The 16824-nt window shown below is 37.0% G+C and overlaps 1 protein-coding gene across 1 annotated transcript in view; it reads left to right on the top strand.

The window, feature by feature from the left end:
* The window catches only part of Rxfp1 (relaxin family peptide receptor 1), a 137774-nt gene that overhangs the window by 65180 nt on the left and 55770 nt on the right, over window positions 1-16824 (top strand). The window contains exons 3-4 of the mRNA XM_005330934.4: window positions 6489-6587; window positions 11606-11711. Of these exons, the coding sequence (XP_005330991.1) occupies window positions 6489-6587; window positions 11606-11711 (205 nt within the window). The remainder of the gene's footprint in view (window positions 1-6488; window positions 6588-11605; window positions 11712-16824) is intronic.

The raw sequence follows: 16824 nt of genomic DNA, 5'->3' as shown, positions 1-16824 counted from the left end.
GAGCTGGGCTTGGTGGTGCACACCTGTAATCCCAGCAGCTCAGGAGGCTAAGGTAGAAGGATCACAAGTTCAAAGCCAGCCTCAGCAATGGGGAGGCACTAACCATCTCGGTGAGATCCAGCCCCTAAATAAAATATAAAATAGGGTTGGGATGTAGCTCAGTGGCAGAGTGCCCCTGAGTTCAATCCCCAGTACCTCTCCCCCCAAAAAAGAAAAAAGGAACAAATAACAGAAAAATGTACAACAAATAGTAATAGCTAAATATTTAAAGCTGATATAACTTGAAAGTTGAACTTCTATAAGTGAGCTATAAACTGATTAAATAATTTATTGGGCCTGGAAAAGAAAATACAAATTTAGTTTATTATTTTAATGGGGGCTTTAGTTCTTTTTCAATAATTCTGCTCCTGATACAAATCACTAAACTTCTCAGAATTGTTTTTCTCATCTGTAAATGCAGATTATAAATATGGCCAGAGTTATTATAAGGATAAAATTAAGTACCTAGTACAGAATAGTAGATATACACTAAATACCAGTTCTCTCAGTGCTGAATTTATATTTAACGTCTCTGTTAAAATGAAAATATTAAAATCTTTCACAGAATTCCGCTTTCTTATAATAAAGATATGAAACATGTAGTAATCATTTGCCAAGAGGTCAACAAACTGCCATGCCAGGAAAGGGGGAAAATCCAACACCACAAGCTTCGAAACCTGACACCCAAGAAACAATTTAGGATTTGGAGCCCAGCCAGAAACAGGGTGTTTTCTAAGGCTCCCAGCACTATCTCCAGAACCCATAGGGAAAATGCTAAAAAGCATCATCACCGTTGCTGTCTTGGGACCATGCAACTGAACCACACCGAAACTCATGGGCCCAGGAAAAAAATGCACTACTTTTGGAGATCCCACCTCAGCTCCCAAAATTACTAAATGTCCATATTTAAACCAAATTTTAATGCAGTAATTAAATTAGTCTCTATTTCTGTCAGGGTTTAATGCAAGCAATAGAATCCACTCTGGGCATATTAAACAGGAATTACATATTTATTACAAAATTCTGAAAGGGGCTGGGGAGCAGAAGTCAACAAGGCCCCCCCATCAGTGACTAAACCACAGAGAGGGTAGAGAAGTGGAGATGCTGTGGCCACCACCCCTGCCTGTCCCAACACAAATGCCTCTGGACTTCTCTGCAGGGGTAGTACCTGCAAAGTCCTCCTGCTGCCACAGTTGCTTCTGGAAGCATCTCAGTTTGAGACATGGCAGCAGGAAAATGATCTTATACTCCTCAGGGTCTTCTACCAAACAAAGTATGTGTCAATGTTTCTCAAATCCTAGCCATGTAGAAAATGTGAACTGCTGTTTTTACCTATTTTGTCCTATGGTCCCAGATATGGAACACCTATAAAAACGTATAAGATATATGACAATTACACATATTATTATTACAGTACAATAATTATAACAATAATATATAAACCCTAGATTATGACCCCCAACCTATTTTTATGCACCTGTGTCAGTTTCATTAAAATATTTGCAGAATTGAAAACTTGTGACTTAATGTTTGAGCCTTTCAGTCTCTGCTCCAAAGACACACACTGATGGCGGGGAGTCAAATAGAGGCCAGGTGAGTCAATCTGTAGTATATTCCTCCAGATGCCCGTGGTAGGTGTACAATTCAATGGCCATGTCCTATATAATCTACCCACTCAGTTCCTCAGTATGCACATGCATTTGCCTCTAACTTCATTTGTTCCAAGCCAACATTTTTAGTCAGCATCCCATAATCAACTTATGAAAAGAAAAGTGTTGTTATTTAGGCTCACAGTTTGGGAGCTTTTGGTACATGATTAGTTGGCCTTGTTGCTTTGGGGCCTATGACAAAGCAGAACATCATAGCAGGGAGTCCATGGCAGCGTGAAATCACTCACTTCATGGATGGGAAGTGAGAGAGAGGGGAAGGGGCCAGGGTCCCACCATCTCTTCCAATGGCACACCTCCAACTCCCCAACTTCCTCCCACTAGACCCCACCTCTCCAATGTCCCACCACCTCCCAATATTGCCAAGCTAGAGATCAAGCCTTTGTGGGATATTTAAGACCAAACTGCAGCACCAACATTGGGTTCAGATTTCAGTCCCCAATCCAGCAAATTAGTCTTGAGCCATCACACTGAATCCAGAAACTCTGTGACATGTGAATTAGTTGTGCCTGATCTAGGGTTATAGTCCTGCCACCTGGTCTAGCACGCCGATAAACCAGTCCCTCACAAACTCCTTGGGTTTCTGCATATATATAATAGAAAAATCAAGTGCAACTTGTTATTATCTTCTGGGGTGTGCTGGGATCTGAATCTGCTTATAATTGATTAAGAAGCAAAGAAACATGGTAATAGTGAAAGGACCTGAGGAAAGTTGGTGAGTTATTACTTCAAATAAAGGAATTAGGTTGTTTTCAAACAAACCCCATCTAAACTCATCAGCAAAAGGGAGCTGCTTCTACTGACAAGGGAGGTTATGAGGAACCAGGATTTAGAGTTCTCAAATCCAACTGAATACACATCCACCAATAATAAAATTCACAGGGTTTCTTCTAAATCAATCCTCTAATGCTCACTTTTAAAATATGGCAAAATGTGAATTCAACTTATAGTGTAACTTAGTGACCCCTTGGATCAGATTCTATGTGATTTGTGGCTGCGTGAGTCCTGACCTAAGGCCACGGGAGATAAAAGATAATCTTAGAGTCATCATGGAAGTTCCCTGGTTCTCTGAACTTTTTGAAGCTGATAATGTAAAAACCTGAGCTTATCATTTTTCTTTAATCTCTCCAGAGCTATCTCCTTAGCCATCCCATCTTACAACCCTTCCAATTTCTTATTTTTAGTCTAATGATTTATCACAGCAACCACTTTGCCAAAATCTAAACCTCACATCTTTCCAGGAAGCTATAAGTGATCATTTAAATCATTTAAATGGCTGTTTTTGTCACTGTGTCCTATTTCCTTTTTTTTTTCAGAGTCAGAAATAGAAATTATATTAAAAATCTAAGAACTTTAAAATCCTGGAGGTGCATGAATGGGCAGGAGAGAGCAACACACCTCTATTGCCACCACGGATTAGAGAAGCTTAACTGGGACTGTCACTGCACAAAGGGCACACAGAATAGACAGCACTGCGGGGATCTGGGGAAGAAGCTCTGCTCCAGAAAGGGAATGATGGGGCACGTGGGCTGGGGCCACCTGGCCCATGAACAAAAACAGCTTGTCTGAGAACACTTGACCTTTAGCCTGGTGCAAGGAAGCAAAGAGGATATTGTGCAGGGTCCCTTTCCCCAGAAAGTCCCATTTTCTAATGGTAACAGGATTGCCATTATCTAAGGCCTACGAATCAGGTTAGATAACCCACACAAAGTTTCTTGTAAGTCTGTTATCTGAAATCTCTTCCAGAAGGAACAAAAAAGAAAACACCCTAGATTGGAGGAGAGGTTAAGAAAAAAAAAAAAAAAAGGATTTCTGCCAGGGAATGACATATTGATAGCATCATTCTAAAGTCTGCAGAAGTAGGAGTCTGAGATGAGGATCACCCCACTGTGATTGCAAGTTCAACATCAAGTTGAAATTTACCAGAATGTGCTTCTAAATTGCTTGATTTCCTTCTTTTTGCACATTGCATCCACCATTTTTTTTGTTAAATCTGTGCACTATGGAGCTGAAGCCCGGAGCCTACACAGGAGGCAGTAACTACCCCCACTACCAATAGGTACTGGGGGAAGCTAGCTTTTACAAATTTCAAGTCTCATGTGACTGCCTCCAACTGGTAGAGGTCTATCAATTATAAGAACCCTCGTTGCGTGGGATCTGGAAAATATAGATTTAAGTTACTAATTTCCAAAGAAGAAAGCATTGTTAACTGAAGGTAGAATGGAAGAAGAATTAACCCAGAAAATCCACCATAGTCTCAAGAAGTTAGTCTCTATTTAGCTATCTATGCTCAGTCTTTCAAATGTCCTCTTCCCTCCTCCTGATTCTCAGCCTATGATATCATCCACTTATGTTATGAGTCAGATATGGCACCTGGAACTGGTTCCTGGATGCTTGATGGCTGGTATTTGCTCTTTTCTTGGTTGTTGTCCTTTGTTCACCTCATTACTGGTGGCCTGCCGAAGACCCACGCTGAAGTTTATGTTTGGTAAACTTGAGGTCCATTCATCATTTCCCTCTGAATTGAGATATCATACTACTTTGCTGCTTTTGTTCAACTTGAGATCTTCTATAGTAAAGAAGTTTTGAAACCCATGAGGAATGCAAAAGAAAGGGGAATGTTATAACTGCACTGTTTAAATAATCTATCTTCTAATTTTTCACTTTTAGTAGGACTGCTAACAAGACATTTGATTTTACAAGTGTAGATAGCATTTATGTTAAGATTCCTTCACTTTCCCAAAGGAAATTTTCATGGAGGTCTGAATGAGCAGCGGAAAAATAGGAAAATAGTCTGCAAAAAAAGAGGGAAATCGTGCACTTTATAAGCAAACTCTGGTAAATTTAACCTTTCTCATTTGTGCGGTTGGATAGACTGTGGGGACTATTCACAAATCCAGATAATTTATGGAGTAACAAGTTTATATGGGAAAAGATAATGAGTTCCATTCTGGAAGTGTGAGGTTTAAGGTACCTGAGGTAACCTGTGTATGTGTTAGAAAGTAGAAAAAAGTGTGGACTAGAGACATAACTTGAAAATCTGCTGATCAGAGTAGAAACCATGGGTACCCAGGAAGTCAATTGTATCAAATCCATGTAACAAAATAGGTTTGTAATATCTGAATTCAAGTCTCAGGTATAAATTATACAAAAATGATTCAACGCAGACTCCCTGTATGCTAGTTACCAACTTGTCTGACTCCAAGAAGATAAAACATCTACACACATTACATGGGGCAAATTTTCTACATAGAAATAGGTAGCAAGGGACAAAGACGCCTGAGGTTCGTAGTGAGCTGGGAAAGCTGCCCACAGTATGAATTGCTGACTACACCTGCCCTACATGTACCAGGGCTGAGGGACCCTGGGAGGCAACTGCTCTAGTTGTGTATCTCGGGGGCAACCTGACTCCCAGGGAAAAGCTTTGAAGACATCCCATTTCTAGGGAAGGGAGGAACACAGCCTTGACTGTCCCAGGAAGTTACTGCCTAACTCAAGGTGTCAACACTCCCTACAAGGATAGGAAAAAGGATTGGGCTGTTTCAGGCAATTCCTCCCTATCTCAGGATGTTGCACTTCCAGAATATTCTATACTTTTCCTTGAAAACTGCAGCAAAAAAAAAAAAAAAGAGGAGAAAACTGGATGGGTACAAGGCCAATAACTCTACTGTACTGTATATAAGAGAAATAATTTCTAAAAGCAGTGCCAGATTTAATAATTACAGAAATAGGACAAATTTGCAGAATCAATCTCTCTATCTATTGATCTCTATCTGTCTGTCTGTCTGTCTTTACTCTTCTTAAAGAGTCACTGCAGCCACGCACTGTGTTACACACCTGTAGTCACAGCAGCTTAGCATCTTGGAAGGCCAAGACAGGAGGATGGCAAGTTCAAAGCCAGCTTTCGCAAATTATCGAGGCCCTAAGCAACTTAGTGAGATCCTGTTTCAAAATCTGTTTAAAAAAGGAAAGGGAATGGTGCTGGGGATGTGGTTTTATATTTAAGTTTCAATCCCCAATACCAAAAAAAAAAAAAAAAAAAGTCATGGCATTTGGAAAATAATTTTAAAGCTCTACAGAGGATCCCATTCAAATCCCCACCAGGAAGATAGAGATTTGTTCCATACAGAAAGAGCTCCATAGAAGCTGCTTCCTACATCTCCATTTCATCACATGATTAGTTTCATTGTCTCTTATGTTTAAAAACAATTAAAAGATCATAAAATTCTTTAAAAAATTATCTTCTTTCCCTCGCCTTGTAGCTTCCTGTTAGTTAGCTTTCAGTTATTATAACAAATGCCTGAGATAAATCAACTTAAAAAGAGGAAACATAACATTTTAGCTCATAGCTTCAGAGGTTTCAGTCCATGACTAGTTGGCCCCATTGCTTTGGGCAATTGCTTTCTTTGATTTTTAAATATGATCATCATGTTTATTTATCTCCAATGTCGATTTTAATGATTGAAGAAGATTTAGAGAAACAATTAAAATGCTAAAAGCAGTGTGCCATATTCTGGTATGCCTAAAATTCTGCTTGTTCAAGTATGGCCCAAGTATTACTTGTGGCAGAATCACTACAGAGCTTGTTAGACACCACAAGCCCATCCCAGCACCCCATAGGGATCCAGAAATCCACATTGGTAGGTTTCTAGATGATGCTTTTCTCGCTTAGTTTGAGACTTGCCAGCTTATTTTAAGGACCTATTTTCCCCCAGCACACCAGAATATATCTGTTTTGTTCTATTCTTAATTTCCTGATCTTTCCTCCCTACCTGCCCCCAGGAGACAACAATGGATGGTCTCTGCAATTCGACAAATATTTTGGCAACCACAATGAAATGACCTCCTCATATTCCTTTGAGACAAAAACATCTGAATGCTGTAAGTAATCAGAGTAACTGAGCCTCCTTTTCCGTAAACTCTTTATAAGACACGAAACTTTTAAAAGTTGGATTCTATGTATAATTTTATGAAAAGGTTATTTGCAATTTTCCAGTTTCACACTTTATTAGGGATGCATCCTAAATTTGGAAATTCTGTTTTAAAATAAACTCATGGAATCTTAAGGATGAAAGTCATCAATCATGTCAGGTATTGTGAGTAAAATTAATGTCGGTCAAGGTTACTATTTTATGTAATTTCCCTTTCACCATCACTATAAAACCTGATGCAAAGGAAACAGAAAATAGAAAAGCAAAGAAGCTGTTTGATTTTAATGGCTGCAAGTGAAAAATCTTCTGGCGTCTAAGCTGTATTTCAGAGCTATGAAAACCTATTAATTATAACCTCTGTTTAGTCAATATTTCAAAAACTCACAAAAACACCAGAGAGGATGTAGAAGGCTATAAACTTGAGGATTGATTCTATAACGCTTTATATCATGAAAATAATTCCTTTTAAATATTTTTTTTCTATTTTAATAAATTATGCAAATGAAGGTCTGTGCCTTCGATCTGCAATTTTGACCTCAGTTTTTCAAAATCTTGATTAAGAAGGAGGGTTGAACCAGGTGGCAGATTTCCTTAATCCCAGCTACTCAGGAGGCTGAAGCAGGAGGATCTAAAGTTCAAAACCAGCCTCAGCAACTTGGCCAGACTCAAAATGAAATAAAAATAAAAAGGGCTAGGGTGTTGCTTGATAGTAGAGCATCACCCGGGTTCAATCCCCAGCATTGAGAGCAGATAACAAGCATTAGGAGGGGAATCCCTTATGGTCTACCACAAATTATAAAGCCTAGATTTTCAAATTTTCAATATCTTTTGTCTTCACTATCCAAATGAGATAAAATACTAACAGTCCTGAATTAAAGGAGATAACCTTCCCTGGGAATCTCCTGTGTTACTCATCAATCTACCTTAGCATCCCTGAACCTGCCTCCAAGAGGATGGAGACCAAATAATTTCATCATTAAAAAGCTAAAAGTGCAGGGCAGGGTGGTGCACACCTGTAATCCCAGCAGCTCGGGAGGCTGAGACAGGAGGATCTGGAGTTTAAAACCAGCCTCAGCAAAATCGAGGGGCTAAGCAACTCAGTGAGACTCTGTCTCTAAATACAATACAAAATAGGGCTGAGGATGTATGTAAGCAAAAATAACCAACACGGTTTGGGCACCATTAGGAAGGTACAAATAACCAGGACAGAAGCAGACTTCAACTGGATCAAGAAGCTTTCCTTTATTCGAAGCGGAGTCCATCAATCAGATTTTCTCATTTTCTGGGTAGAAAATTAGCCCACGGGTTACAGAAGGAGTCTGAGTTTTATAGTCTACAATGAGGGTGAATTAGTCATTGGAAACTGTGAATGTGCATGTGCGGATGGGACAGTCAGGGAACTAGTTGTGCAGTTTAAAACTTTAACTCAGAAAGCTGTTGTCAAAAGTGAAACGCACTGTTAGTGGAAGGAGACAGGAGCTCAGATCCCACCCACTGCTTTTCTTCTTCCTCTGGGATTCATTGTTTCCCAGAGTTTACTGTGCCTTCCTTCAGGACTTATTGGCAATAGGGGAAGGTCAAAGTTTAGGACCCAGCCTTTCAGGATCCACCTCCTCCCTGCATTGTGGTTGGGAAGGGGTGAATGTTTGCTTTTTCCCATTGTTATTGGGAAAGGATTTACTGGGAGAGGTGTAATATTTGGCTAATTTCCCTCCGTCCTCCTGAGCCACACTGTCTTTCTGTTTTTTTTCCTGGGGGCTATCTTGTAGGAATATTATTTTTCCATAACCCTTCAATGTGGCTCAGTTGTCCAGTGCACCTGGATTTAATCCCCAGTACCCATCACCTCCCCCACAATAAAGTTATAAGCTTTTGTGTATGTATATTTTGTTCTGGAGATTGAACCCAGGGATGATTTTACCACTAAGCAACACCACAAGCCTTTTGAGAGAGGATCTTGCTAAATTATTTAGAGCCTCACAAAATTGCTGCAGTAGCCTTCAAATTTGCCATCTTGCAGCTTCAGCCTCCCAGTTGCTGGGAATGTGCCACTAGCCCAGCTAAGAGATGAGATTTTAGCAAAGGAAAGAGTTAACAGGTATAATTGAACAACTAATATTATGCCAAAAAGTAATAATGACAAATTAAGCTATGTTATCTTAAAATGCATTTTTTCTTTTATTATTTTGTTTTCATTTCTTAAATTTTAATTGAATCTTTTTATATCTCATGTGATTCCCAAGAAAATTTTCAGCAACTTACAATTAAAGTATGGTTATCCATATTTTATTTTATTAAATATAGATATTCTATCACTGAGAAAGCTTAGCAACCACACACAAAGCTTAGTTCTGAATATTGTAGTCATTAAGTCAAAGAGGAAAAATAACAGGTTATATAATTCACATAGTCTCATTTGTAAAGGAAAAACAAAGGGGAAAAAAACAGACCAAGTCAGCAAGAGAAATAAGTTTTTACCTGATCTTGCACTCTGGAAGAAAATTTGTCACAAGTACAATTACAGAAGAACCTAAACTCCTGTACACAATAAATATAATATAAACACATAATTTTTCATTAGTGTCCTCTTGAGACAATTTGGGGAATTGCAATCAATAATTAAATATCTTTTTTCACATTCAAACATGGTAAATAAAATGAAATGAAAAGTGATGAATAATATCTGGGGGTGAAACTTAAATTAAGGTTCCTAATTGTGCCACTTTCTTTAAATCAGATTATTATAGAGACTTACTGGAAATTAAACTGAAGATGGCTTATAATCGTTTTGGCTAAATGAAAGAATGTGAAGAATCCACATTTTAAAAATCACTCCTCAAGATCAATATCATGGAAAATAATAATACCTATGATTAACCAATATACTTTCTAAAGTTTAAATTTGAAAGATTTGGAAAACATTTTTTACCGACCATAATTTTACCACTTAGAGGCTATTATCATCATTTTCTGGTACATTACTTGTCTTTTTTTTTTTTTAACTTTGTTGAAATAAAATTTCAAATAATTTCCTGTACCAATCAGTTTTATCATATTTTCAATTGGCATTTTAGCATAATTAGCTATTCATGTTATTATAAGCTCTTGGGAAATAATATATGTAATGTTATTTTTAAGTGACATAATTTACTTATTCTTTTGTCATTGAATATTTTTTTTCATTTTTCCCTATTACAGATAACCCTGTACTTAAGATATGTATTATCTTAATTCAGTCTATATATATATATGGAAAAAACACTACAATGAATGCTGGTTTCATTGCCTTATTTTTTGATATTCTATTCACTCCTTCTCAGGACTTGCATCTTCCTCCCCAGCCTTCACCATCCCACTCTCACAACATAAACATGCACTCACATGGTAGATAGGATTTAACTTAGACAGCCATCCATGGCCAAAATGGGTACTCCAACTATAAAGGTGTTTAATAAGAGTTTTCAGCAGATACATAATCAGTGAAACTAGGTTATGATCCTAAACGCCTGTAACCCTGGAAAGAGTCTCTGCAGTTCCTCAGGAGGAGATGAAGAACACTTGTCATCACAGGTACCTGAGCAAACAGGCACTTTCCAAGTTCAAAGCCTATAGCCAGCTGTGCTCGCTAATCCTTCACAGGAGCCTCTGCTTCATATTTGAGACACTTGCCTATTCTCTGGAAGCTTTACTTTCCAGATCAGAAACTGGAAATTTGCAAGCAGATAATTTCTCATAGAAAGTTTTGTTTTTCCTAGGATGTTTTAAATTAACTATTATCATTTTTAAATGGGTAATTATATATAAAACATTGTATTTCTGGCTTCTTTGCAAATGTTGGTAGATTTGGCTGCACTCATTCCTATTGTAAGTTGGCAACAGGAGAAATCAACCCATTTGGACATCCAGACACTACTTTGTCTGATCATGATAGATATTTGAGTCCATAGCAACTGCTAAAAAGCTTAAGGCTCTAGAAGTAAATGCATATGGGAAGTATTCCTCATTGCTCTCAGTCATTGTCCATTCCCCATCACGGCAGGAATCAGACTATATTTATTACACTGAACAATAATCCTATCATACTATATAAAAACAGCATTATGAGGCTCTAATAGACTTCAGATACATTGAATCATATCCTTAAGCCTCAAGCCCCACAGATAGCCAAAGGGGTGTATCTCTTTCTTTCTTATCCCAACACCCAAAAGAGTAAAAATAGGATGACTGTGCAGAAAAAAAAAAAAAGTCCACTCACATAAATGAAGATAGAGATCCATCATCTCTACATAGGCCAAAGAAGCATTCTTTTTTAAAAATCTATTGAAAAGGGAGGGGCTGGGGTTGTGGCTCAGCGGTGGAGTGCTCGCTGGCACATGCAAGGCGCTGGGTTCAGTCCTCAGCACCATATAAAATAAATACATAAAAATAAAGGTACTGTGTCCAACTACCACTAAAAAATATATTTTAAAAATTTCATTGTTTAAAACAAAAATCTATTGAAGAATTCCTGAATCTTCCAGGAAAAAAAAATCTAACCACACTAATCATTTAGTGTTTAATTCTCCTCTTCCTTGTTGGTTAAAAGTGACTTAGTCCTATAAAAGTTTTGATGATGCTATAAATAAGTACTTCCTTCTTAAATGGAATCTTACACGAACATCAAAACCCAACACAATATATCACATTTTCCTTGGGTGACATAGGAACATGATTTCATTCATTTTGCAATAAATGGAAAAGAACATTATTCTATTTTTAAAAATGGGTGGGTTGGTAAGTGTGTATGTTTCCAAATGCTAATGTTCTAGCATCCTTTCAAAGATAAACTAAAAGTCAACTTTGGAACCTTAATTTAAAGCATTGCTCAGGTAAGACATGACGTACTCTTGTACCAAGTAATTCTTTTCATTGCCCTCCTCTTCCTGGTCCCCCACTTTCATCACCCCTTATCACTTCCTCTTTGTTCAGTGCTTGGTTCTGTGCCTGGGCATTGTTTTTGCGGAGGACTACAGCTTGACTGTGATGAAGCCAATTTACGAGCTGTTCCATCAGTTTCTTCAAATGTGACTATAATGTAAGTAGAAAAGAATGGCTCATCCTTACAGCCAGAACAGTACCTGTAAAACTGTATCATAATTAAGACGTGTCATTATTAAAATTATTCAAAGATGATGTCATTGTTTCCTAGGTCAGTTATGATTGCTCATGTTTATTTTGCATTTATTAGATGCTAGATCCCACCTTAAATTATCCCATCTTGGGCTGGGGTTGTGATTCAGTGATAGAGCACTTGCCTAGCACATGTGAGGCACTGGGTTCAATTCCTAGCACCACATAAATAAATAAGCAAAGGCATTGTGTCCATCTACAACTAAAAATATTTTTTAAATTATCCCAACTTATTTAATTCCATGAAATATTTAAATTCACCATATTTTATCTAAATGAAAGATGTCATCAACTGCATGTGCTACTAAAGGGGGAAAAAGGCACTTTTTTATTATACCACTATATAGGGCTTTCTTTTATTTTGTTTGTTTGTTTGTTTTGAAACAGTATCTCAATAAGTTGCTTAGAGCCTTACTAAATTGCTGAGGCTGGCCTGGAACTTGCAATCCTCCTGCCTCAGCCTCCCAAGCTGCTGGGATTTCAGGCATGTGCCACCACATCTGACTTTTACATAGAGTTTTTACTTGAAACTTATTCAAAGACCTCTTTTAGAATTTCTTAGACATAAGTTTTAATATACTCTCAGATACAAATAAAAACAAACAAAAAACTTATGTGTGTATAAAAGATCACTCTCATAATAAATGGTCTGTTGATTTCTAGTACTTGTGGTTCTAAGTTTCTAGTGGTACTAATTTGAATTCAACCAGACCTCAGCAACAGAAACACATGCATTTGGCTGAGATTTTTAAAAAGAAATCAATGGGAGATGGATATTTTAAATCAATATTTTTACTGAATTTTTTCATCCAGATGTTTTGATGCCTTCTGGCTCTGACTTTTGGGTGAAAGGGGACAAAATGTGAGTTTACAAAGTTGGCAAGTCTTGCCTTTCTCAAACCAAACTGTTTATTCAACTCAAATGATTGACATATAAGGAATGGAAGAGCCACGGTGTGGAGGTCTTATAAAGGGTGATATCAGTCATAAAAAATGGGGATTTGGCCAGGAAGTGGGGAGATAGCAACCTGAGAACGTGAACTGAAAACACCAGGAGGTTAAACCACAAAAACTTGTTTTCCAAAGAAACCAACATTCTCACTGAACTAAGGAAAGAGAAAAGCTCTCCAACATTCTGTTCTCTCCTTGCCTCCGCACCACTCTTTTTCATAGTAATTAGTCCTACTTTACAAAAAAAAAAGATGACTTCCCCAAAGAAACTGAGGTCCTGTGGAGAGTTTCTGTAATTTAAATCTTAACTGGAAATGCAGGGTATAAGAATTTACAACTTCATCCTATCCTCAGAGAAAAAAAAATCATTATCACCCTCACTGCTTAATATCAAATTATTAGAAAATCCAAATCAAAGAATATCCCAATGCTGCCAATATTGATTTTTATTTTCCCCCCAAGAAAGATTTGAATCCATTCTTCAACAATTCAACTAATGTTTGTAAACGAAACAGAAGAAGAAAACTGAGAAATGGAGTGGGGTGAGGCAACTTCCTAGAAAGAGCATGCCCACCCAAAGGGTGCATAATTCAGTTGAATTCATTCTGATTCAATTTTTTTAAACTGTTCTGGCCCAATACATAACACACATACATAAAGAGATGTGTGTCAGTCTTTGACCTGCCAGTTTTCAACCCCAGTATTGAATACATTAGAACCAGATCTTTGTGAATGCTTATCTACCAGAAGGCAAGGAAGAAGGCAGGATCAACACTGATTTCAAGTTTCCCATGCCCAATAATTGAGAATGGGAAGGCATGGTTGCCATAAATGGGGATAATTAGGACTCTAATGTCACATTTATTTTTTAATTTGAGATAAACATTGGAAATTCTGGGAAGATACAGGAATAATGCTCAGGAGTATATATCTACAGCAATCTTATGCTGTGGGTATAGCTTGACAGTACAGTACTTGCCTACATGCACAACGCTCTGAGTGCAATGCACAGCACTGGGAGTGGGGGGGGGGGATATATGGTACTTTGTACTTTGGGTTGAACCACTTGAATCCAGTTGTCCATTTATACTTTTCTCTGCAGAACACTGGCTCAGCTTCATACCTTGCCCAGTCTGCTAGTTCAATTCCCTAAGGAAAAAGAACTCTTGGCTTTACAGCAAATACATTAAAAAACTAAATATCAAATTTCATTACTGAGTTAGTTCCAGATTTTAAGTTGGAACTCTTGGAGGAAAATGTCAAAAGGAACTAAATCATATATAAGTAAAGTATCAAAGAAGCCTATAATCCAAGGAGCATTTACTGAAGTTGGGACTTATTGAAAGTGTTTCACATAAATGCTAAAGAAAAACAGATATGAGACAGACAAGCAGATAGATATGAATATTTATACATTGTTCTAGCTTTCTAAACATTAACTTTGTTTGAGAATTGACTTTAAGATCCTAGAATTTGGCCTGAGGCTGTAGCTCAGTGGCAGTGTGCTTGCCTAGCATGTGTAAGGGACAAGGATGTATCCTTAGCACCACATAAAAATAAACAAAGACATTCTGTCCACCTATAATTACAAAAAAAAATTTAAAAGATCCTAAAATTTAATCACTAAAACTACATCTACAATCCTAAGAGCTGTCTTTATAAAGACCAAAGCTAGCTTTGATAATGACAAAACTAGTCAGTTTCTCTGTCATACACAATATATATACATATATGCATGTGTATATATATATATATATATATATATATGAATACATGTGCATGAATATGTACATATACATACTCATATATATGCCTTTGTGAAAAGTCAAATGTATAATATCAATTTTTTAGTATAATGATCTATTATATTTTAAAAGTACTTTATTTTATTTTATTTTATTTTATCTTTTTTTTGATGCTGGGGATTGAACCCAGGGACTCACACATGCCAGCCAAGCACTTTACCACTGAACCACAACCCCAACGCTTAAAAGTATTTTGGTTTGTTCTCATCGAAGAAAATAGAATCTACTTGTTTCCATTTCAATAGGATATTATCAAAATATAAGTAATACTATTTGTTAGAATATTTGGTATTTAGAAAGGCATAACCTATAAATTGTAGATATTCTTGATTAATATGGTGACATACTTTCTAAGAAATATTACTTAGGAGTTCTCAAATGAATTTCCCTTTCCTCTTCAGAAGCCCTCCCTAGCTCCCTGTGTAGGTACAAGTAGCCTCTTCCTCTTGAGTCCTCTCATAAAAGTTCATTTGCATCTCTTTTTTATTTTTTTAATTGCTTTAATTAGTTACACATGACAGTAGAATGCATTTATGAACTTTGATATATCATACATAGATGGGATAGAATTTCTCATTTTTTTGAGTGTACATATTGCAGAATTATATTGGTCATGTAGTAACATAAATACATACAGTAATAATGTCTGTTTCATTCTACTATCTTTCCTATTCCCACATCCCCTTCCCTCCCCTCCCATCACTTCCATCTACCTAATCTAAGTAATGCTATTCTTCCCTAGTGCCCCCTGCCTTATTGTGAATTAGTATCCACATATTAGAGAAAATATTTGGCCTTTGGTTCTGTGGGATTGGCTTATTTCACTAGCATGATATTCTCCAACTCCAACTATTTACTGGCAAATGCCATAATTTTACTCTTCTTTAAAGCTGAGTAGTATTCCATTAAGTATATGTACCACATTTTCTTCATCCATTCATCTGTTGAGGGACACCTATTGTGAAATGAGCCTGCTATAAACATTGATGTAGCTGTGTCACTATAGTATGCTGATTTTAAGTCCTTTGGGTATAAACCAAGGAGTGGGATAGCTGGGTCAAATAGTAGTTTCATTTCTAGTTTTCTGAGGAGTCTCCATACTGCTTTCCATAGTGGTTGCACCAATTTTCAGTCCCACCAGCAATGTATGATATACCTTTGTCACCACATCCTCACCATTCTAACAGGAGTGAGATGAAATCTTAGAGTAGTTTAGATTTGCATTTCTCTAATTGCTAGAGATGTTGAACACTTTTTTATATATCTATTGATCAATTGTATTTTTTCTTCTATGAAGTATCTGTTCAGTTCCTTAGCCCATTTATTGATTTGGTTACTTGGTTTTTTGGTGTTAAGTTTTTTGAGTTCTTTATATGTCCTAGAGATTAATGCTTTATCAGAAGTGCATGTGGTAAAGATTTTTCTCCCAATCTGTAGGCTGTCTCCTCACATTATTAATTGTTGCCTTTGCTGAGAAGAAGTTTTTTAATTTGAATCCATCCCATTTATTGATTCTTGATTTTTACTTCATGTGCTTTAGGAGTCTTGTTAAGGAAGTTAGATCCTAGGCCAACATGGTGAAGATTTGGGCCTATTTTTTCTTCTATTAGGCACAGGGTCTTGCATCTCTTTTAGTTATGTTAAACATGCTTCCTTAGTCTTGGGATTCTCTTTTTTTTTTCTTTTCTTCAATTCTAATTTGTTATATGACAGTAGAATGCATTGCAAATCATGTTACACATATAGAGCACAATTTTTCATATCTCTGGTTGTATACAAAGTATATTCACACCATTCATGTCTTCATACATGTACTTAGGGTAATGATGTCCATCTCATTCCACCATCTTTTTTACCACCATGCTCTCTCCCTTTCCCTCCCATCTCTTTGCCCTATTTAGAGTTCGTATATTCCTCTCATGCTCCCCCTCCCAACCACACTATGAATCAGCCTCCTATATTAGAGGAAAAATCCAGCATTTGGTTTGTTAGAATTATCTAACTTCACTTAGCACCATATTCTCCAACTCCATTCATTTACCTACAAATGTCATGATTCTATTATCTTTTATTGCAGAGGAATATTCCATTGTGTATATATACCACATTTTCTTTATCCATTCATCTACTGAAGGGCATCTAGGTTGATTCCACCGTTTAGCTATTGTGAATTGTGCTACTATAAACATTGATGTGGCTGTGTCCTTGTAGTATGCTGTTTTTTAAGTCCTTTGGATATAGACCAAGGAGTGGGATAGTTGG

Source organism: Ictidomys tridecemlineatus, chromosome 9 (genome assembly GCF_052094955.1).
Source record: "Ictidomys tridecemlineatus isolate mIctTri1 chromosome 9, mIctTri1.hap1, whole genome shotgun sequence".
NCBI lineage: Eukaryota > Metazoa > Chordata > Mammalia > Rodentia > Sciuridae > Ictidomys > Ictidomys tridecemlineatus.
This window is presented reverse-complemented; position numbering and strand designations above follow the sequence as displayed.